The 23,331-nt window shown below is 41.7% G+C and overlaps 1 protein-coding gene across 33 annotated transcripts in view; it reads left to right on the top strand.

The window, feature by feature from the left end:
- The window catches only part of NRXN3 (neurexin 3), a 1,209,742-nt gene that overhangs the window by 1,036,607 nt on the left and 149,804 nt on the right, over nucleotides 1-23,331 (top strand). For all 33 annotated transcript variants that reach the window (XM_083500839.1, XM_083500837.1, XM_083500855.1 and 30 more), the window contains one exon: nucleotides 12,762-12,933. In XM_083500839.1, coding sequence (XP_083356965.1) covers nucleotides 12,762-12,933 — 172 coding nt within the window. The remainder of the gene's footprint in view (nucleotides 1-12,761; nucleotides 12,934-23,331) is intronic.

The following is a 23,331-nucleotide window of genomic DNA, read 5'->3' as shown; positions in this document are numbered from 1 at the left end:
CAAAGAGGACTATTTGCATGCAAAGTTTATGGATGGTTTGTTCCATATAACTTATGATGACACTGCTGTTGTATCTAATGCTGATTCTTGTTGTGTTGCACAAACTAACAAAGTTCTTCATGCAGGTTGCATTCATGATGCGCATCGAAGGTTTTGTCACCTCTCTTGGAAGGCACTGGCCAAGATGCCAGAGGTGGTTGAGGGTTTGAACATCAAACCCTGTAAATTTCACATGAAATGTGTATCTTGTGCAGAGAACAAGGTGAAGGTTGCTCCAAAAGGCAAGGAGTCTAGCAGGAAGGCTTCCAAACCCTACCAGCTAGTGCATGCGGACCTGGTTGGGCCACTTGCGCCCTCTATAGGAGGAGCAAGGTACTTCATGATTCTGATTGATTCTTTTTCCAGGTACATTCATGTGTATTTGCTCGAACAGAAATCGCAAGCGTTTCCAAGGTTTAAGGCATTCTGTGCTTGGTTGGAGAATGTGCATGGTAAACGTATTTCTTGTTTTTTTACTGATCGGGGCGGGGAGTTTACTTCTCAGCAGTTTGAAGCTTTCCTGACTGAGAAGGGAATCCAGCATGACATGTCAACGCCCAGATCGCCATGGATGAATGGTCTTGCGGAGAGAGCAAATCAAACATTGCTGCAAGGAATCAAAACCTTGTTGCATGATGCCAATCTCCCTGATAAGTTTTGGGGGGAGGCTCTGGGGAATTTGGTTTACAGTTATAATCGCAGATTGTCATCACCCATTGGCTGTACCCCCTATGAGAAGATGTTTGGCAAGAAACCCAACACCAAACACATGAAAATATTTGGTTCGGACATGTGGGTACGCACACAACAAACCAACAAGCTTGGGAAGCGTGGGGCACATGGTTTGTTCATGGGGTACGAAAAAGGTGCATACAGGGTATGGATGACTGACTCTAAGTCCATTAAGTTCACAAGGAGTGTTGAGTACAATCCTAAGTGGGGGGAAAATGTGGGAATTTTCCAGAGTTACCCAGAGGAGGATGAAGGTGATGTCAAGCAAGCAGCTAAAGATGAGAAAGCTGCTGCTGATAAGGATGAGGATGATGATGATGATGATGATGATCAGAGTTCGGATTCCAGTTCAGTGGGCGGCGCTGCTGCTGATGTCAGTGACAGTGATGACACAGCAGACTACCAGAGCGCAAAGGCCTCAGTCAGACCATCTGATGCGTCTGACAATGAACTGGAAGAACCACTGTTCACCATTGGTCAATTTTCTCCTAAGAAAGAGGAGATGAGTCCAGAAGACTTGCGTCTAGTAAGCATGTCTGAAAGGGCGACCAAAGGCAGACCTCCAAAGAGGTATGCTGATGAGTTTGCTAAGACAGCAACTGCTGTTCTTAGTAGCTCAGAGAAGGTGTGGGAACCTTCAAGCTTCAAAGAGGTTCAGGAGTTAACCTCTAAAGATGCTGAGCCTTGGCTTAATGCCATGAAGGCTGAAGTTGATTCCTTGAACAGGAACCAAACTTGGGAACTGGTACCGGTAGTCCCAGGAATGAGACTGGTTGGCAGCAAATGGGTCTTCAAGGCCAAGACAGACCAGAATGGCAAGGTAGTCAGACACAAAGCCAGATTGGTTGCCAGAGGTTTTTCACAGGTACCAGGACAGGATTACCACGAGACCTACTCTCCCACAGTCAAATATGAGAGCATTCGGCTGATGCTCAAGATCGCTGCGGAGGAGAAACTGCATGTTTCCCACCACGACATTAATACAGCTTTTTTGTACGGGGTTTTGAATGAACAGCTGTTCATGCTTCCACCTGATGGGATGGAGATACAGAAGGGTATGGTCTGTAAACTGCGGAAATCCTTATATGGTCTTAAGCAGAGTGCCAGGTGTTGGAACACAAAACTCACTGAGACATTGCTTTCTCTAGGTTTTCACCAGGGCAAAGCTGATCCATGTGTGTTTGTCAAGGAGGAGGGGCAAAACAAACTGTATTGTTTATGTTTTGTTGATGATCTTCTGATGTTTTGGAAGAATCAGGCTTTTTACCAAAGCACCCTAGCTCAGCTGAAGGAGCACTTTGACATGAAGGATCTTGGTGAGGTATCCAACTATCTTTCTCTGCAGGTGGAGAGAGACCAAGCAGGTAATTTTCTGGTACACCAAACACAGAAAATTGCTGATGTATTAACCAGGTTGAATTTGGTTGATGCAAACCCAGCAGACACACCGATGGTGACAGGTTACCAGGTAGACAGTACTGCTGAAGCGTTTTCTGACACAACGCTGTACAGATGCATTCTAGGCAAGCTGAATTTCATTGCCAGATGTTCAAGACCTGACATAGCTGTAAGCTGTAATCTGCTTAGCAGACATGCCAACAATCCTACGATTCAGGATTGGAAAGCTCTGAAGCGCATAGCCCGCTATTTGAAAGGGACTATGCACTACAGGCTGAGGTTCACCAGTCAGAAGACTGGAGGTCTTGAAATCTTTGCAGATGCAAGTTTTGGAAGTGACACCACGGATGGTACAAGCACTTCTGGAGTATGCTACATGTACAACCACTGCCTGTTTGACTGGTTGTGCAAGAAGCAGACAACAGTGAGCCTAAGTTCCTGTGAAGCAGAACTCAATGCTCTGTCATTTTCACTCATGGATTGTGAATGGTTGATGCAACTGTTTAAGGACATCGGGGTTTCTGTGAAATGTCCTATACAAGTGTATCAAGACAATAGATCGTGTTTGGCTTTGCTGAACTCCGAGAGTTGCAAGCAGAGAACCAAGTACTTGCAGATTAAGTTACATCGTGCAAGAGAGTGTATCCAGAAAGGACTGATTCAGGTGTCCTACATGGCAGGAAATGAAATTCCTGCTGATCTGTTGTCGAAGGTTGTTAACAGAGAACAACTTAAGGTTTATGTACAAAGGTTGCAATTGGGTTGAACCACAGGTACTCAGGTTACACGGAAAGGGGGAGGATGTTAGGATATTTCCGTTCCACCTTAAAGGGAGCAGGCTTTGGGAGTCACAGAGTCTGCGCATGTCCTGTTCACAGGATGTTTATGTTCTGCTGATATTCCTTTCGTTTTCTCAGATGGTCAGAGACGCTGACTGAGAATGGATGTGTTTTCTTTTGTTCTGTTCATGTTCTAAATAAAGTCTGTAAAATGCTCTTCTGCTCTTCTGCGGTGCAAGCTTTTGACTGTGCTTTCTGCTGAAAGAGGGTGCACCAAGCCCTGGAATGTGGCTAGGAATTTCTAAGGCTTTGTGCCCCTAACTGTTGGATCTGCGTGACTACGGGAGGCCGATGGAATCTCCGAACTCCGGCTTGGGGGCCATGATGGACGTTATCTCCCTGGCAGTTTCCCAACAAACATAACATAACATAACATAACATAACATAACATAACATAACATAACATAACATAACATAACATAAATCATCATCATCATCATTTCACCAAATAGCCACTGATCACACTGGATATGCCTTTGTGAGCTGCATTCATGCTCTTGCCACAGACGCAGCTCCCCAGCGGCTGGGTTAAGTCACATCTCACCTGCCAGCTGCTCTAATCTCTCACCTGGGAGCAACCCCATCCACAACCAAACACCCTTGCCATCATCACTCCCCAAAGGAGCGATCCAAAGGGCTCACTTGGACTTGATGCCTCCCTCTTTGGACCCCTTCTGTGTAATGGGAATAATAATGATTGCATATCGCATGAGAATGTTAGTAGGTATTATATGGTGAAAAATCGCCAAAGCACTCCATGGGTGAGAGCACCATTATCATTAGCAATTACAACTCATTACCCTTTCTCAGCATAGCAAGCTTGGGAAATCAAATCTAGGAGTTTTATAATAAGATGCAGGTTATTAATTAGCATTCATATGTAAAAAGCAGATTCTGCAAAATGAATCTTAAAAATTTAAACTGTGATTTAATGTGTGTATGTGTAAAAAGAAAGAAAGAAGTAAAAGCCTGCAAATTATTTCCTGTGATATCTTTAGTAACCTGCCTGAAAAGCACAATCCTATGTCTACTCAGAAGTAAGTCCTATTGAATGCAAAAAGGTTTTACTCACAGGTAGCAGAGTCAGGACTGCAGTCTCAATACTTTCCCCCAGGCCCAGGAAAAAAATATACAACTCTTCTCTTCTTTGATCTTAGATATCCAAATACTGAAGAATAGTCACCCTGAAAGTCTTAATCCTAGACATGAGGCCTAAACAGCTACAGGAAAAGCATGTTTCTGGAGACTGTGAGCATTTGATCGCAGCTATGAGGGGATCTGGAATAGAACCATAGGTGTGGGGAAGATTATTTATCCCTTTTCCTTGCTGAAGGTCCAGTCCAGATTCTGCTCTCCACCGCCATCTCTGATACTAGAATTGGGAGTAAATTTCCCACAGACATCCACCATGTATAATGCTAAATGACAATGCTAAAACTGGAGCTATTTTTTCCCCAAATGTTGTTTGTGAGGGTGTATATGTGTGCTTTTTATATTTGAATACCTCTGGATGCATGAACGCACACAAGACAATCTTTCTGGTGCTTGAGTGGTACAGCAAATCTAAATCTAGTCCCCGCCCCTTGATCTTTGCATTTGTTGCATTTACCCCATCAGAAAAAAGTACCCAAGCTCTTAGGCCAACAGCTGTGACAGGGACTGAAAGAAAGAAAGAAAGAAAAATCAGATATAGCATTTATGTGTGACATATTCAGTAAGTGCTTGACCCCAGCCAGCCCAGCCTCACCAGATGCAAGCTGCTCCAAATTTCAACAGAAATAATGGATGCTGAACAGCAGTACTTTTGTGCTGCCCTTGTGGGCAATATAGACCTCATCTCTGACGATCAGGGATTGAGCTGGTGCCTGTAGAGCACAGGAAATAGGCAGAGGCTGAGGAGATGAACTGTGCTTTCCAATTCTCTCTGCAATGTTTCTGAGCTCCCTCCTCCTCCTTCCCCACACCTGTGCTCCTGCTGGCGCAGTGTTGCCATTCCTGTCCTTCACTTGCATAGGATGGGACTGAAAAGGAGTCAGAGCCATTCATCACCCTTCTCTCTTCTCTCTCTTTGCATTTCATGCCACTGACCTGATCCCCTCTTAAATGAGCTCTCCCAGTCAGGACAATTTGACAAGCTGAGGTTAGAGCATGTGGTGAGCTGTATTCGACTCACATCAGACCAACAAGGTCAAAGAAAGGAAAGGCCACCTTTTGTCTCTGACTCTTTGATAAATGCCCAACCTTCAAATATTCAAGCTCCATCAATACGTGTGTGAGTAGCTTTTTCTGCTCAGATGTAGCACGTTGGACCAAAGTATGAAATGATTTTTTTCCAGGTCTGCATAAAATATGTACTTGTTCCTCCCTCCCTGCATGTTACAATCAGAATATTAGGAGCCATCCTCTCTTATTTAAAAGTATAGAAGAAAGGTGTTTGGGTGGAGATTGTTTCTGAAGTTTTCTGATGAAAATGGCATGACTTCAAGGTTGCTTATAAAGCATCAGTTCTATTTACGTGCTGTTTTATAAGGAAAAAAGTTACTGTACCTCATCATTAGTCTGAGGCAGCCTACTACAACCAATTAGAAAGGCAATGAAAAGCAAATCAGAGATCTAATTGTTATGACAGCAGTGGTGTCAGCTTCCAAATGCTCATGCAGACAAATGTTTTGCTTTTGATGTCAGATGATTTTTCATGGAAACCCGGCTGTTGAACTTAGCGTAGAGTGGCTTTTGAGTGCAAGCTGGGTATTGGAGTAGTCTCTGAAATGCTTAGGCCCAAGATTGGCGCAGCATTTTGGAAGAATGGCAGATGCAACTAATAGACTATATGGAGATGGCGGAAATGACTGGCAGAATCCGAGACCAGGGAGAAGAGTCGGTGGAAGAAGATTGGAGGAAATTTAAAACTTATTTGCAGAAATATTGCAAAATTTTTGAATGTTGAGGACATTGAAATGAATTGCAGGGGTTCTAGCAACAAGGTAAAATGCAAGATTGGATTAATTATAGATAGAATAATAGGACATGAATTTGCTGAATTAACTTTTAAAAGGGATACAAAAATGGGAGACGTGAGGAAGTCAGGAAAATAAGTTAACTAAAGAGGAGAATTTAAGAAAGAGGGAATTTTTGTTTTTCTTACTACATGTCTTTTTTCTATTCCTTTTTGTGTTTAATGTTTGTATCTTTGTATCTATTTTTGTATACTTTGTATACTATTTTTCTAAATCTTTTATTGTTAAAACCTAATAAAATATTATTTAAAAAAAATAGACTAGAAAAAGGGACTAATCCAGCAGTGGCCCGTAGATCATTTCTTGAACAATTCACCAAAAAACAAGCAGCAAAGTAAATGCACTTTCAAACCAATTACAACCTGAAAGAATCTGTACTAAATTACAGTTTGCCTGAGTGGAATAATGGTGGTAAAATTTCTTAAATGAATGTTGGATTTCTCAGAGACTGATCATGTGCTGCAGGAGCTGAGGATTTTGATTTTGCAATGTTTGAAAGACAATTTAATATATATTTTATATTATTATGAACTAAGGATGGGGGTGAAATTGCAACTGTGTTCAACATACAAAGATTAGAAGCAGAACCAGCATGCTTGGGGACGCTTGTGGCTGGGCTGTGTGAATGCCCCCCTCCATAATTAAAGCCAGCACACAGCTACACCTAAACACCTGAGGAGGACTTACACTGATTCTCAAAGTGGACCTCAGAGATCATTTTTTGTACTATTTATTTATATTTACTAGCACATCATCCCCCCCCCTCCTCTGGTAGGAACACTGGGTGACTATATAACCACACACATATCCATATTAAAATCATATCAAATTCCTCTCATACTGTTCCAGAACTCCCAGCATTCAAAGGGCTGGGTAAATAAATATGCCTTCAATGCATATTCCATGGGAACGAGGTACACCACAAATAATTTCCTGGGGTGTGTGAGAGAGAGGGAGGCAGGAGCAGGGAGAGGATTGACAATTGATCTGTTTGGTGTGCTGAAATGAGTTGCTTATATGCCATGATAGTTTCGTATAGCTGTATTTTCCTTCTTAAATCATTCTCTGCAATCGCCTGACCATTTTTCTTGATTTTTCTCGGAACCCCCCTGGTTTGTCGATATCTGTCTGGTAATGAAATGTCCAGCAGTGAAAGCAGCATCCCAGCTGCGGTCCTGATGAACCACACTGAGAAGCTATTACACATCTTTCCCCCACTATATATTACTTTGCAGTATGCATTATATAATTATGCCACCAGTTCCATAACTAAATGAATTGCTTTAGGAAAGAGGGCTGGAAATAGTTTCAGCCCAACATGCAGCTTCCAAAAGCAAATTCCAATTGATTAATGCTGTCAAAAGGCACTTGCCCCTTCACCCTCTTTATGCTGCAGTATTGCAGCTAATTGACCTCTGACAATATGATAGGCCTGTTTACCCATCTCCTCTGGCACTAGATGGTCCGTCCTTATAGGATTTCTCCCAGAGCCGAGTGTAATTCTCACTCACACAGAGACTATATGCCAAGACAGACAGCTGTGGTTAGGGTGCATTCTGCAGATCCACTGCCATCACATGTCAGAGGGCAGAAGAGGGCAACCAAGATGATCAAGAGTCTGGAGACCAAGACTTATGAGGAGTGGTTGAAAGAGCTATGTGTGCTTAGCCTGGAAAAGAGGAGACTGAAAGGAGATATGATAGCCATCTTCAAGTATCCGAAGGGCTGTCACATGGAAGATGGAGCAAGCCTGTTTTCTCCTGCTCTGGAGGTTAGGACATGAACCAATGGCTTCAAGTTATAAGAAAGGCGATTCCAACTAAACATCGGGAGGAATTTTCTGACAGTAAGAGCTGTTCGCCAGTGAAACAGACTCCCTCAGGAGGTGGTGGACTCTCTCTCCTTGGAGGTCTTTAAGCAGCGGTTGGATGGCCATCTGTCCTGGATGCTTTCGTTGAGATTCCTGCATTGCAGGGGCTTGGACTTGATGACCCTTGGAAGTCCCTATTAGTCTATGATTTCACAAACATCGAGCAACTGGGATGACCAACTTGATTGAGATGATTAACAATTAAAAGCTTTATGTGGCGCCTTCCACACTGTCTGCAAGTTTAAGCCTGGCTGTCATCTTTAATTGCCAGAAATCAATGGGTGTTATTTACAGTCTCCCCAAAGACATTTTGAGATAGGTCATATTTTCTTCAGCTGAGCAAGTTTCCCAGTCTTTGTCTCATTGGAATGGCCGTATTGGCTGCCGGTTGGTTTTCAGGCCCAATTCAAGGTGTTGAAAACCCTAAACGACTCAGGCCTCAAAAAGCTGAAAGACTGCCTCCTTCGCTACAGACCCCTTGGGTATTAAGAACTGCAGAGGTGGCCCTATTGGTTGTCATTGAGATATTGGGTATCCAAATAACTCAGTAAGAGGAATGAATGCCTTTTTGGTTTCTGGCAACAGGGAGTTCCACAGATCAACAGTGCACTGGTTTTGTGTGACTTTTCTAATCTCCCCACAAACAAATCAGGATGAATGCTCAACAATCAGATTGTTTGGAAACACCCTTTAATTCATGGAGGAGGAGAACCTTTATTTTCATAAATAACATTTTAAAGTTATTTATTACTGGAGGGCTGGAGCTGGTGCAGCCTAGGGTTGTGATATGTCCAGAAATGGACAGACATGTCCTCTTTTGAAGGTCCTACATGCTATCTGGGGGAATTTTACATTTTCAAGCAAATGTCCTGGATTTTGTGCACTGGTGGCTCTGGTTCTGGCTCGGGAGCTTTTTGTGTCTGGATTTTTACCTCTTGAAATATGGCAACCCTAGCGCCAAACATGCGGGGGGGGGGGGAGGAAAGGAAACTGCTTCCCCTCCTTCCTTTTCTCCCCTGTCTTTCTCCTGGTCATCAGAAGAGGGATGATGCAGTGGAGGATCCCCTGTTCCCCACCTCCCCAGGCCCTGCATGAATTGCTATACCTGTAATTCATGTTAAGAGATCAATGCGTGCCATTGATTAACATTATAAACAATGCCAGTTCAATTTGCTTATGAAGCTCTCACCACTGTATCCCAGTGAGAGCATGAATTCTGGGTTGCTGAAAGACGTGACACCCACCACCTTCTTTCTTGAAAATGGGAAATAGTAAGAAGACATCTCTCACAAACGGAGCTTTAGCCAGCTGTTTGAAAACAGCTGTTTTTATCCTCTCGTGGTGTAACCATCAGTGCATTTGTGCATGCCTTCCCCCGCCAAGGTTTACAAACTTGCAGTGCAGTTATGCTGATGGAGAATAAATACAGCATGCAGAAGTTTCCTCAGAAGAATGTGATTGGCCAATAAATGACAACTGAGATTTTCTTCGTGTCTGGGATGCAGACAACCAAGCTGTTCACTCAGCTTCTGCTTTTGGAAGTGTTTTAAGAGACTTGAAGCAAAGGGTTTCGCAGCTGTTCTAGGATCTGAATGGAATCCGGGTGCTGGGTCTACCATTTTACTCTATTTACAAGCAATAATATTTGCTAGGAGTTCACTCCTGGTGGTATATTGGCTCTATTGGTTGCTTACATCCCCCCAGAAAAACAGGATAATAATCTTCAGTAATCATCAGGGGTCATAAAAATATGGTTTGTTAAGCTTGTAACAGGGGTGGAAACTTGAATAAAATATTGCAGGGGCTCAAGTAAGCCCTGTCCTGTATGGACACTATTTGAATGGCAATGCCCATCAACTGGGGGGGGGGCAGACAACATTAGCCTCTGTTACAGATAGGTAGCCGTGTTGGTCTGCCATAGTCAAAATAAAAAAATTCCTTCCAGTAGCACCTTAAAGACCAACTAAGTTAGTTCTTGGTATGAGCTTTCGTGTGCATGCACACTTCTTCAGATACACACTGTGTATCTGAAGCTCATACCAAGAACTAACTTAGTTGGTCTTTAAGGTGCTACTGGAAGGAATTTTTTTATTTTAACATTAGCCTCTGTCCCACTTTCCTTCCCCCCCTTCTCTGATGCCCTCTCATGTGTCTCTGCCTCTCAAAGGCTTGCACAGCTCATTATTGCAGCAGCGCCGGCTATAAGCTCTGCAGGCAAATGGTGCCTCTGGGAGACACCCCTCTTTGGGCAGAGGGGCAGCTCAGAGACCAGGGACTGCAGCAGCAGCAGCTGCCCAGAGGACTCCCAAGGAGAGGACACTGGGGGAACACGCCACAAGGGAAGGTGTTAGAAAAAGGGCGAGAGGTTGCCAGCTTTGCAGGCAAGGGGTGACATAACTGGGCTCCTGAGCTCCACAGGGGTGCTACAGAAAGAATTCAGTTGGTCAAGTGAGCCGTGGACTCAAAAAGGTTGAAAACCTCTGCTCTGCAGAGATATACTCACAAGCTTCTGTGATCGTTGATCTAAAATTTTGAAGTTACTTCCATCTACAGTTGGAAACCTATTTCTGGGGTAGTGGTACACAGCCTATTCTGACTGTTCATGCTAGATGTGGCCACCATGCATTGAACCAGCCTTTCACTGATTGGAATCTAGCTGCCTTGTCACGTCAGTGCTCCATCCTTCAGGATCTCAGGCAGAGTCCTAGCACCTGTTCCTGGATCCTTTTAACTGGAGATGTTAGACACAGAATCTGAGACCTGCATGTGCCCTGTGACTAAGCTAAGGGTCCTTATATGAGTCAGCGAATAATAAACACACTTTACCCTATCCTTTCTGGTGTAGTTCAAGGCTTCTGCTGTAAGTCTCTACAGCACGGTGTAACTTCAACAATGTGCCAATTGGGCATCAGCAGGGGCAGTTGGATTCACTCATAGGAAGCTAGCAACCCTATCTTTTCTGTCCTTACATGTTCAGGTTTCCTTTTGTTGGCACTCATGTAAGTCATTCTGGCTCTCACAGTTGGCTGTTGCAACATTGCAGTTCAGTTTGCTATTATTCTCTTTGATGCTTGGAGACTTCTGTATGGCAGAAGGAACTGTGGGCTGGGACCAAACCCAGCTTGTTTGAGATTGTGAAGCAGATGTTCATTTCCATGTAAAATCTTATATTCGGGCGATATTTGTTTTCAATCTCAAGTTTAAACAACAGCAATTATGCAAATGACTTTGTTCTAAGTTAATTTGATGCAGCTCCCAACTCTGCCATGGCTTATCTCAAGTCTGCTCAAGTTGTGACACACTACGTCAAATGCACCTTGTATTTGCACTCACTGACTCCTCATTTTTACTTTCTGAAGCAGTCGACCAAACCAGTTTATTGAATCTCTAGAGATTTGCTGGATTTATCTACTGCTGGTGTAGCCAAGATGGCACACTCAGATGCTGTTAGCCTTCAACTCCCATCAGTACCAGCCAGTGTGGCCAGTGTTCAGAGAGAGTTGTAGTCCAGCAATATCTGGAAGGCACCCAGTTGCCTATCACCACTCTAGCATTTGATTTAATTGTTTAATTACATGTCATGTGGCAATATGGGCTAGAGCGCATTTCAGACCTGTTTTTATCTTTCCACTGCTGAATGGCAGCTTCTTTCTATGATCTCATTCCGATGTAATGGGAGAGCATGATCCCTTGATCTGAGAATATACTGTAGCAAATCTCAGGCTTATAAGCGCCCCCTCTTCTTCTTATATTCTTTGTATGGGAAGGAGGGAAGTTTAAAGCTGCTGTTTGTGGTTTGGAACAATCAACAGTTTACCATTAGGACCAAATATAGGAAACTGTGGTTTGTTCAAATCAAAGTTAAGATATAGGTTTATAACTATCTGTGGTTTGAAGAAATTAGAATTTCCTGAATTTGGGCATACCAGGAAACAGCAGTTTGTTCCAAATGGCAAATGGGAGGTTTAAACTTCCTACTTTTGAAGATGAAGTGGAAGTACACACTTTTATAATTGGAAACTATAGTCTGATATTAGTTTTATGTGTCAACACACCTGCTGTGTGTGCGTGGAAATGGTTTAGGTATGTTATTATTATTGTATTATTTGATTTTCTTTACAATACATGTTAGCAGTATTGCTGACATATTGCTACAATTTTCCTTTCTGTACAAAATGGAAGCAAAGCAGTTACAGCAATAAAAGTAGTATACTTGGATGTCCCATCAGTTTTATTTGTTTGTTTGTTTTATTTATAACAATACTGCTGTATCATAAAAATATATATCACAGCGGTTTACCACAGTATAAAAACCAAACAATAAAATCATGAAAAGTTAAAAACAAGTCAAAAATGAAAATAAATAAAAACAGAAACGAACGTCAATAGACCATTCTGGATGATGTACTCTTAACTCCCTGCATAGGCCTGGCAGAACAGAATCTTTTTTCAGTAGGCATTTAAATGTTGCCACAGAAGGTGCCTGCTGAATCTTAATTGGCAGGGTGTTCCACAGGACTGGGGTGATGACACTAAAGGCCCAGTTTCTCTGTGAGATACATAAAGTTTCCATCTCTCGCTTTAGAAACATAAAGGGATTAACTTCTAGTTCAACACCAGGATCCTAGTATGGATAACGGCAATTTTACTCAACTGGAGAAGCTGTTCTTTTTCAAATATGTTGTTCTCATGACACACATTGCCTGTGTATGAACTAGCGATGCCCAGTTAATGAAGCTCTTCCCTAAATACATATAATGGGTCCATTATTTAGTGGACCAGCTTTCTATGTCATAGTAGGATCTGAATTCAAAATGTTTTTTTTAAAAAAAAATATTATTATTCTCTCTGTTCTTTTCTTCATAGGAACAAGGCAAGATTGGTGTAGTTTTCAATATCGGAACAGTAGATATCTCGATCAAAGAAGAAAGCACCCCAGTCAATGATGGCAAATATCACGTCGTACGCTTTACCCGAAATGGTGGCAATGCTACTCTTCAGGTAGATGGTTGGCCAGTGAATGAACACTATCCTTCAGGTAAATGTCTAACTGAGAAATCTTTCTCTCTCATTCTCTCTTAAGGTATTAACCTTGGGCCTTAATAGAGGAGCTGCACAGTATATTGGTGCACAGCGTACAAATATTAACAGCTCCACCTGGAGGAACAAAGACCTGAACAAAATTTCTCTCAGTTTATAAACTATGTTCACCACATTGGGTATAAGGTGTTTTGCGGAACATCCATATTTTAAGGAGTGGCACACATATGAAGTGCATGTGATGTGACAAAAAACAACAACAACATACACATGTCAAATGTTGGAACCTCTGAATATAATCTGATTCTGCAGAGACAAAGTAACAAAAGTAGCTCTACCCAGTGCTTTTTTTCTTAAAAAATGTTTAGGGGTACTCCCAGTTTCCTACTCATATTGAAATACTGCCCTTCAATGAGGCCAAACTTAGATTCACAAAATATTTAGGGGTATGTGTACCCCTGCATACCCCCAGAAAAAAGCATTGGCTCTACTCATAATCTGTATACTCTGGAATATTCCTGTAGGAAGTTGGGAAGAACATTTGCCATGTAAGTTGTAGACTGCTGCTCAAATGGTTTTGACAAACATACAATTGCTACTTGTGGCTTTTCTGAATCAATGAAAATGGGGTGTAGCATATGACGTCTGGGAAGGAGGAGCTACAATAAATTTAATATATCGTGAACACTCTTGATCATTAACATTGGCACTGCTTGTTGTTGCTTTTCTTCCTTCTTGGGAAAGTTTCCTGTTACAGCGTCACCACCAGAAATTGGTGCTTGGAATTTCAGTAGCACAAAATTTTAAAATGATTTTTTAATTTTAATTTTTAGCTGCTTTCCCTTTAATCACCCATAGGACTGAAAAGCAACACTATATGATTCATGCAATTAATGGAGACATTTAGCGGTGGTTTCCTATTAAGTTGTCTAGGGCTTCCGGATTGCTCCTTCCCCTTAAACTTGCCTCACTTTGCTACGCTACTCTTCCACTCCCACTGCTGAAGAAATCTGTTGGCTAGTAGATGCACTGCTGAACCAAGATGGTGCAGTGGGATAAGCAGGAAATACTGCTAGTTGGGCAAAGAAAGAAGATGCAGAGATTGCCAGTTGAGGGCATCTTCTGTTTATTGTGGGTATACTGAGTTTCCTGTTTATTAATTTTGTTCTTCAATTAGTTTGTTGTTTGATTGAAATAGCACAGTTAATTGACTATTATTACTTTTAAAAAATAAACTTTAATGAATTGGCACCCCTAAGGAAATTATTTTAGTAATCACATCTTAATTCAGGAACAATAAGTAGAACCTCTCTTTCAAGTAATAACTGTATTTTCTCCCTCTGTAATGTGTTGTCATGCTTGCAGGCCAAAGTAACAGTGAATATAAAGGGATCTTTATCTATGGTTTGTGCTGTGTTGGCAGCTTCCTTCTGAAATTGCAAGGGCAGACTACAGTATGTTTCACAGATATGAGATACATACCGAAAATCAGAACAGGAAGCAGAAAACTTTGCCTTAATAGTTTGTGCTAAGAATCCAGTGTGTTATTCCCAGCCAATGCTAAACTCATAGAAATACCCCATTTTCCTCTCACCATTTGACTTAATCTGTCATTGACCTAAGAGTTCTCCTATTAGCCATGCTACAGCCATCAGCAGCTTTGCAGGTACGAATCAATTTCACACAGTTTCATCTCTAAGTCTGCTCCTACCCTTTTCTGCATTAATTTTCAAATTCTAAATAAATTTGAAATATCAGCATGAAAATTTGCATGTTGGATAAATTTTCTCATAAAATATACCTTTGTTAATGCATCTTAGCTCAAATAATCCTAAAGTACACTGGGGGTAGCAGTGATGATCACAGATTCAGAGGCTGCAGAGCCTTCAGAGGAGATGATTCTCCCTTAAATTGACTGTCAAAGGGTATCTATTTGGCGGAGATCACACACACACACACATTTCAATCAAATTTAAATAAATCTGCATATCACCTCAGTTGAAGGAAACCAATTATATAATCAAAAAGATACCACTGGTTATCAAAGGGAAATGTCAATGTTTCCTTTTCATTCCTGTTAGCCTAAAAAGTATAGCTATGTGTCCTTTACTCACAGTATACCAATTTAAAATTGCCCTCCACCAATTAAGTAACTGTAGCTTTATTTGGTTACTCTATTGATATGCAGCTTGCAGCCCAAACAGAAAAAGAGAGAGGAAAGTTCAGGATGCATCCTATAATTTGTTGTACTGTAGAAGCTGTTCATAAATTAGATGGTACCAAATTATGGCACTCAGGAGAAATTTGTAAATGTCACTGTGTTGCATTGTTTCACCTACCATACTAAAAATGTTTTGAAGAAGTAATTCTGTTGCTCCTTCTGCTTCGGAAGGCAGGAGGCTGAGGATTGCCACCATTCTCAGCTATAGGTTGACCTTCCAGCTCTCCAAGGGAAGATAGCCATCGCAAAATGACAGTGAGTCCAATTTAAGCTAGATAGGTTGTTGGGCTACAAGCTCTTCATTTGTATTCTAAAGAATCCAATGGACAACCCTCAGCAATCATTTTGTGCAAATTGGTTTTTTTTGGGGGGGGGGTTGCATTTTTTGCAAACCGAAATTTTATAATTTGTGGAAAGTATGGTAGTTATGAAGTTCATTGTCAGCTAAACCACTGCATATGATATTAGTCAACAAGGAATCCACCATGTGATATGGAAAACTAGGGAACTAAAATAGATATTAGATTTATGTTATTGCACTTTTCCTCTTCTAAAGTAAAGGTAAAGGGACCCCTGACCATTAGGTCCAGTCGTGGCCGACTCTGGGGTTGCTGTGCTCATCTCGCTTTATTGGCCGAAGGAGCCGGCGTACAGCTTCCGGGTCATGTGGCCAGCATGACTAAGCTGCTTCTGGTGAACCAGAGCAGCACTCGGAAACGCCGTTTACCTTCCTACCTATTTATCTACTTGCACTTTGATGTGCTTTCAGACTGCTAGGTTGGCAGGAGCAGGGACCGAGCAAGGGGAGCTCACCCCGTCGCGGGGATTCGAACCGCCGACCTTCTGAAGTCCTAGGCTCTGTGGTTTAACCCACAGCACCACCCGCGTCCCTTCTTCTAAAGTAGGTTTCAAATAAATCCCTCTAATACTCCTATAAACTTCTAAAACAAACAAACAAACAAACCCTCCACAATTGTGGCTCATCTATCCAATTACAGACCAGAGCATCCTGCTCACTCCTTGGAGCTAAGAATTTTTTTTTTATGCTGAAATTTGATGCCGCAAAGGACTTATTTACATTCCATTCCTTTGTACACAGGGATACACAATGCAACCTCATGTAATTTAAATGGCTTGGTAAGGGTGGGAACACCCGAAATATATGGATAATTAGAAGTTCAAACAAGCAGGGGTGCTAGTTACATAGGGCTTTTTAAAACTGCGGCTACATAGTAGTGTATGGTGAATGTGGATAATCAAACAATTTGGATAATTTAAACTGGAACACTACAGTCTGCTGTTTCGGTTTCTGGGTTTTGTGAATATAACCAGGTAATTAAACAGCCTCTAGACATTTCAGTGAATGTTCATGAATAACCCCAAAGTAATTTATTTTCAGTAGAGTTTGGCTAACTGCTAATTCTACAAAGATGCTTCAAACACAAAGCGATTACAAATGTTTCAAAAGTGACAGGTTAAGCAGAACATTAAAGAGAGTCACAAGCAGAATTAGAATTTACCATGTAGAGACAATCTCTACAATGACCCTTAAAACAGCTGATGAGTCTTGGTAGAACCCCGTACCTGAATCGTCAATGCTGGTTTTATCCCTATTAACCATTTTGAATGTGATTAATGGCTTCACCCATACAATAGCCATTGCGAGAATGGATCTGTGTCACATGCATCCGCTGCCTTAAATGCCACATGGCTTAAACTACTAGCATCTATTTTATCCTAATGCCACTGAGTGAGCTTTCTGGTCTTGTGAAAATGCTTAAATGAGGAACCTCTGAGTGAGTAGAAGAGAATAATGGGGCTCAGCCACTCATTTCAAGACAGAAGAAGACCGAGAGATGGGGGAGCAACAACAGCGAAGGGACAGATAGTTTTAAATAATGGGAGGGCCTATTAGCTTCTGGAAGATATGCCTGTGGAGCATAACTTGTGACTGCAGAACATTCGTTGGCTGTGTGTGCCCATTGTCCCAGAGGAACAATCATGGATTCTTTAGCTGAGATTCCTGCAGTGCACAGAGTTGGTCTAGATGACCCAACTCTAAGATTCTATGATTCTAATGATTATTTTTATATATGTGCTCCCGACAGACATTAGTAACAGTAATGGGGAAATGCATGGATCAAAAATAGCAACGCAATTGAAGCAGATGACTATATGCCTGTCTCTCACCTGTTCTCATATTGACCTCCCGTGTGAGAATTCATGCAACACCCATGTGGTCTGAGAATAAAGTGGAATAACTTGTAGTCTTCCTAGTACTGAGTGCTTTCTCCAAGATTGCTTTGTGATTTGGAGAATGTTGTCTCATCTACGAACTACATTCCTGATGGGTGCTAATAGAAGCCACTGAAGCCTCTTTCTGGCATGCTTTTATTGCAGCAAAGACTGTCATGTTTTGGACATTTCACTATAAAAAAGGACATTTTTTTAATTAAAAAAACCACCCCTGAATCCTCAAGTAAGGAAAGAATCCAAGATGGTTAGAAGTGTTAAAAATAAATCTCTTGCCTTGACCTGGACATAAGATAGGTACCTAGGTTTCAATTACTTCTGAGACAGGAGGCTCCCTCACCGCTTTCTGTCTTGCTCTGTTTACTTACAAAATACATCTGGGGCTTTGCCAGAAATGGAATGTACATTAATGCGAACTTCACATTCTGTATGTTTATTCATCCACTGGATGCCTGAGCATCCTTCAGAGCAGTAGGAAGATTGTATAAAGAAATGAGGGAGGGAGGGGTTGGACAGAGCTCTAGTGGAAACCAAACCACCTGTAATAATTAGTGTTGTGCTTCAGAGAAGCTGTTTGCCTTTTAAAGAAACACTTGCTTTCAAAGCTTGTATTTAGTTTTTTAAAAAGACACCCAAAAAAACCCTTACTCTGTAGGGAGTCATCCTGCTTCATCTGACTCCATCACAACCAGTTAGCCATGCTAGCAAAGAAAGTGATGCTGTTATTAATTAGTTAATTGGCCCAGTTTTCCACAAGGTGGTAAGAAAGGGACCATGGTACAGTTGCAGATCAGCAGGCAGAAGGCTTCAGGTTCTATCACTGACATCTCCAGTTAACAAGATGTTCCAGGTCACGGGAAAGTCCTCTGCAAAAGACTTGAGAACTGTTGCCAGTTGAAGAAGACAGTACTGGGCTATACTGAAAGTCATCAGACCTGATGTAAGGTCCTAAACCTGTATATGGACTAGGGAAGCCTGACTAATTGGAACCTTGTGAATTCCCATGGGAACACAGCAATCCTTCAGAACTTAATAACCCTTTGAATTTTGCACTTCTCTCAAAATGTGGTGCAGCTCTGGGCTAAAAAATAAAGTAAAATAAAATACACCTGAAAAGGTATGTTTTGCAAGAAAAACAAATGTAGAATTGTTGAGGAAAATCTGTTAAAATAATGCTTAAATGTGGCTTTCTATGTAGTTTTTAAAAAGCATTTACTGCCTATGATGTAATGCTTGAGTCATCTCTAATTGCTGGACCAGCACACTAAACACTCCTCTGGAGCTGCACATTATGGGAATATTTTGCTATGGTATATAAAACATATTTTGTGCCATTTGTCTTCATTACTGATGTGACTGACGAACTCCTGATAAGCTTCCAAGGGACTCCAGTCACTGGATTATGGAATTCATGTCATGGTGAACATAGGGACACAGAAAACTGTCATACTGACTCAAAGCATTGCCCATTTAGTTCTGTATTGACTACACTTCCTCCAGACTGCTGGCAGGGATCACTCCTAGCCCTGACTGAAGATGCCAGGGTCTGAACCTGCCCCTTTGCATTTAATATATTTGCTCTCTCACTGAACTTCTGCCTGCAGGCAAGCAATATTATGTAAAACTGTGGCCTTCCAGATGTTGTTGAGTTACAATCCCCATCATCAAAATAAAAAAAATTCCTTCCAGTAGCACCTTAAAGACCAGCTAAGTTAGTTCTTGGTATGAGCTTTCGTGTGCATGCACACTTCTTCAGATACACTGAAACAGAAGTTGCCAGACCCTTCTATATAGTGAGAAGGTGGGGAGCGGTATTACTCAGAAGGGTGGTGGGAATGGGAGATTGGCAGATAGCTCAGCTATCTGAGTAATACCCCTCCCCACCTTCTCACTATATAGAAGGGTCTGGCAACTTCTGTTTCAGTGTATCTGAAGAAGTGTGCATGCACATGAAAGCTCATACCAAGAACTAACTTAGTTGGTCTTTAAGGTGCTACTGGAAGGAATTTTTTTATTTTGACTATGGCAGACCAACACGGCTACCTATCTGTAACTAAATCCCCATCATCCTTTATCATTAACCACGTTGACTGGAACTAAAAGGTTGGAGCCCAACATCTGGAGAGCCATAGCTTCCCCATCCCTGGCATAAAGGCATTTACGGAGCAAATATTTGAAAGGATTCATGTGAACGAACCAAACTGCATATTGTAGAGGAAAGCAGAAAGCTTCCAGGATCATTGCCAGTCTGGAGAAAGTTCCTTCCCAATGCCAATGATATTGATCACTCAAGGAATCAAAGGGAAAGTCTGCAGCATGAACTAAAGCATGCTTAGTGGTATGGAAGTCCAGCATGGCTTATTCCCTAATAAGTTTGTTTAGGATTGGGTTCGCTCCATACCCCCACCCCCACCCCCAAGATATTGTCCAAGGGTGTGGCCTGAAAAGCAAATGATACATTCTTCTTCTCTGGCGATCACTCATAGCCGAGTAAGATTGTCTTCCATGAACACGGTCTAAACAGTGAGTCTGTAAGTGACTATGGAGGCCAATTCTGCATCCACACGTCCTTCCACAGTGGGGACATAGGTTTCCAGGCAGGAGTTGATCACGGTGTGGATTTGCCAAGCGTGCCTTCCTCTTAGTATGTTTCTCCCTCTCGTCCTGAGTTCAAACATCTTCAAAGTCCATGACACCTTTGGAGCACTCACAGGCCAGTGTTTCCCAGTTGCTGGTGTTTATACTAAAAAAATTTTTTAGATTTGCCTTTAGAGAGTCTTTAAACCTCTTATTGACCACCAGCATTACACTTTCCATTTTTAAGTTCAGAATAGAGTACAGTAGCACCTTGGCTTATGTTACCCATGGGTAACGTAAACTTTGGGTTGCAAAAGCGGCAAACTTGGAAGTGTTTCGCCGTGTGTGCATGCACAGAAGCGGTCCCTCCGGTTGCGAACACACCAGGATCCAACCGGAGCTCCAGAACAGATCCTGTCCGCAACCGGAGGTACCACTGTAGTTGCTTTGGAAGATGATAATCAGGCATCCGCACAACATGACCAGTCCAATGAAATTGATGTTGAAGAATCATTGCTTCGACACTGGTGATCTTTGCTTCTTCCAGTTACAGGTAGGTAGTCGTGTTGGTCTGCTGTAGTCAAAACAAAACAAAAACATTCCTTCCAGTAGCCCCTTAGAGACCAACTAAGACCATTGGATTCTTATCTCATTATACATGATAAAGCTATTTTTAGCCATCTCACCCTTGCTTTTTCCTGTAAGACCAATTGCAGTCGTTAACAGTCGTCAACAGGTTTGCCACACCTATCAGCCAATCACCCATTCCCACCACCCTTCTGAGTAATGCCCCTCCCCACCCTCTCACTATATATAAAGGTCTGGTGGCTTCTGTTCCAGTGTATCTGAAGAAGTGTGCTTACACACAAAAGCTCATACCAACAGCAAACTTAGTTGGTCTCTAAGGTGCTACTGGAAGGAATTTTTTTCATTTTGCTTCTTCCAGTACACTGCCATTAGTTCGCCTGTCTTCCCAAGTGATGCTACAATGAGGTTGAAGTTCTGAGACAATCTCCCATCCAGGCACTGACCAGACATAGGTATGGTTGATTCCTAGATGGAACACTGCCCCATTTGTGGAATTTTATGAAAGACAGGTGGGATATAAATGCAAAAGTAAATAACATAAACATTCCCCTATCCAACTAGCAATTGTAGATCAGGTGCCCAGGAGCAAGCGGGAGCAAGCCTCAGCATTGTGAAGGAAGTGTCTGTTCTTTGCAGCTCAAAAACTAGGGTCAAATGCTGCTACAAACCAGGCAGCAAAGATTCATGGAGTTTGAACTGCATTGAATTCTAATTTCCTTGAAGATGTCTCCTTTTTTGTCCAGCTCTTGTTCACCTCACGCCTTCCTCTTTTATCTCTTTTTCCAAAAGAGTTGTATTTTATACAATGGTTAGTCCATTTCTTAGAGCATCTTCCCACTTGGGGGTGCCGTGGGGAAGTTGTTTCTTTTCTTCTTGACTTCCTTTTTTATTTTTTAAATTCTATTTAGTTTTTTTTTTATCAGCCAGCATTCTCCATTCTTCCCTCCTCTGTGATTTCCCAGACATGAGATAAATAGCCTTGTATCTTACAAGCTAAATACAATTACTGCTATCAAAACCAGAGCCTTTCTCTCCTTGTAAATGTCTCTTGGAAGCTGATAAGCTGTTCAAGGCAAACTACGGGCTTCTGCTTAATCCTGAGATTAAACATAACCACCCAGAAGACAGCAAAAGATAATATTTGTGGGGGAGGGGTTGAAGGGGAAAGTGAGATTCTCTCCTAAGATATGAGGAGAGGACATACAGACAACTCAAGGTTATTTGTAAAGGAATTAGCCAAAACTCAGAAGAGCATGAGATTATGATGGGGCTATTTCATCTGATAATGCCTAGGCTGTTGTAGATCCTAAAGATGAGATTTAGCAGAGAGACCTTTGAGACCAAATAAGAGAGCTGGGGAAGAGAGATGTGTATGTATAGAATTGTGACTAGTCATTGGGGGAACTGATTCCACCAAACAGATCACAGTGGAGTTGCTAGGCAGAATGTAGACTGATCCATGGACTTCGCCATTCATGTTATTGCTTCAGATGTGACAGTGACGAGGTTTGAGAAAACTGAAGAAGTGTCAGTTGTCAAGAATAAAGGATTTAAGTCCACCCTGCATCTATTATCAAAGACCAGATTCTGGTGCAATATCACAAACATATACACCCCCTCGGCTTTTGAGCATGATTTTAGGGTTCTGGTGCTAATGCGTGTACCTTTGCTTTTATTAGCGGCTTGGTTGTTTATTTCAATTGGCTTTGTGTTTTTACAGTTGCTTTAGTATAAAGCTTGTTTGCCACTTTGAAAATCTTATTACATTTATTTGCTACATTTTAAAATAAATATGAGTCATCCTTCAATCTGAAAAGGGTGATGTGAATAATCATAATCATAAGAAACAAGGAAAGGATGGCTATTTTCGCTTGTGTGTGTGTGTTTTTAATCCATGGGGATTCTGATCGGCATTTGTCATGGGTGGCATGATAGAATGGTATTTATTAAGGAATATGAAATGCAAAATAGCTTGATTTTGAGCATGGCATGCCACAGATGCTTCTGTTACCTTTCAATCCATCACTAGGGTTGTATGAGGGTTGCCCCATTTTAAGGAAGGTTTTGGGGAAATTCAAGAAATAGAATGTAACATGTATGCATACAACTTTATATGCACTTACCTAGGGATACAATGAGTTCAGCAGGACATTTGTACTATAAATATCCCTTCTGGCACAGTGAACCAGTTGGCTTTACTTGTACCATCTCCTTCTACCACGATGTATACAAGATAATGAGGTATGTATCATCAGGCTAGATTTCTGTGTTACTTTAATCTTGAAAGGGAAAAACTGGGTTGCCATCATACAAATGGTTTACAAGTCCCATATCATGAATTACATGGTCCAGTTGGGTGCATAGACTTTCAGCCCTACCCTCAGTACAGTATTGATGAAAGGAAAATGGGCAAACCAGTCTAGTCTTGACTAATGGCATCTGTTAAGAACTGATAACATTTTAGTCTATTCCAAGCGTCGTTTTCAGGGAATTGGCTAGATTCTAGTCTCTTTAAACTCCCACTGCTCTTTATGGCATCTGTATTAGAGTCTATGAAGTGACCTTAACTTTGAATTTCCGTCAGTGTTGTGGGCAGTATGAGAAGATCCCTAATGGTGCTTTTTCATAGCTGGTGTTTTCACTGATTAATTTTTCATCTTTTACTCATTTTGTGGGACTTAAATGAGCCCTCAAATGCTTCCCAGCCATGTGGATCGGAGACTGACAGCCTCTCTTCAGACACATTGACTGCATCTT

Source organism: Podarcis liolepis, assembly GCF_965112155.1.
Source record: "Podarcis liolepis genome assembly, chromosome: 1".
NCBI classification, from domain to species: domain Eukaryota; kingdom Metazoa; phylum Chordata; class Lepidosauria; order Squamata; family Lacertidae; genus Podarcis; species Podarcis liolepis.
Note: the sequence above shows the minus strand (reverse complement) of the source record. Positions and strands in the feature narration are given on the sequence as shown.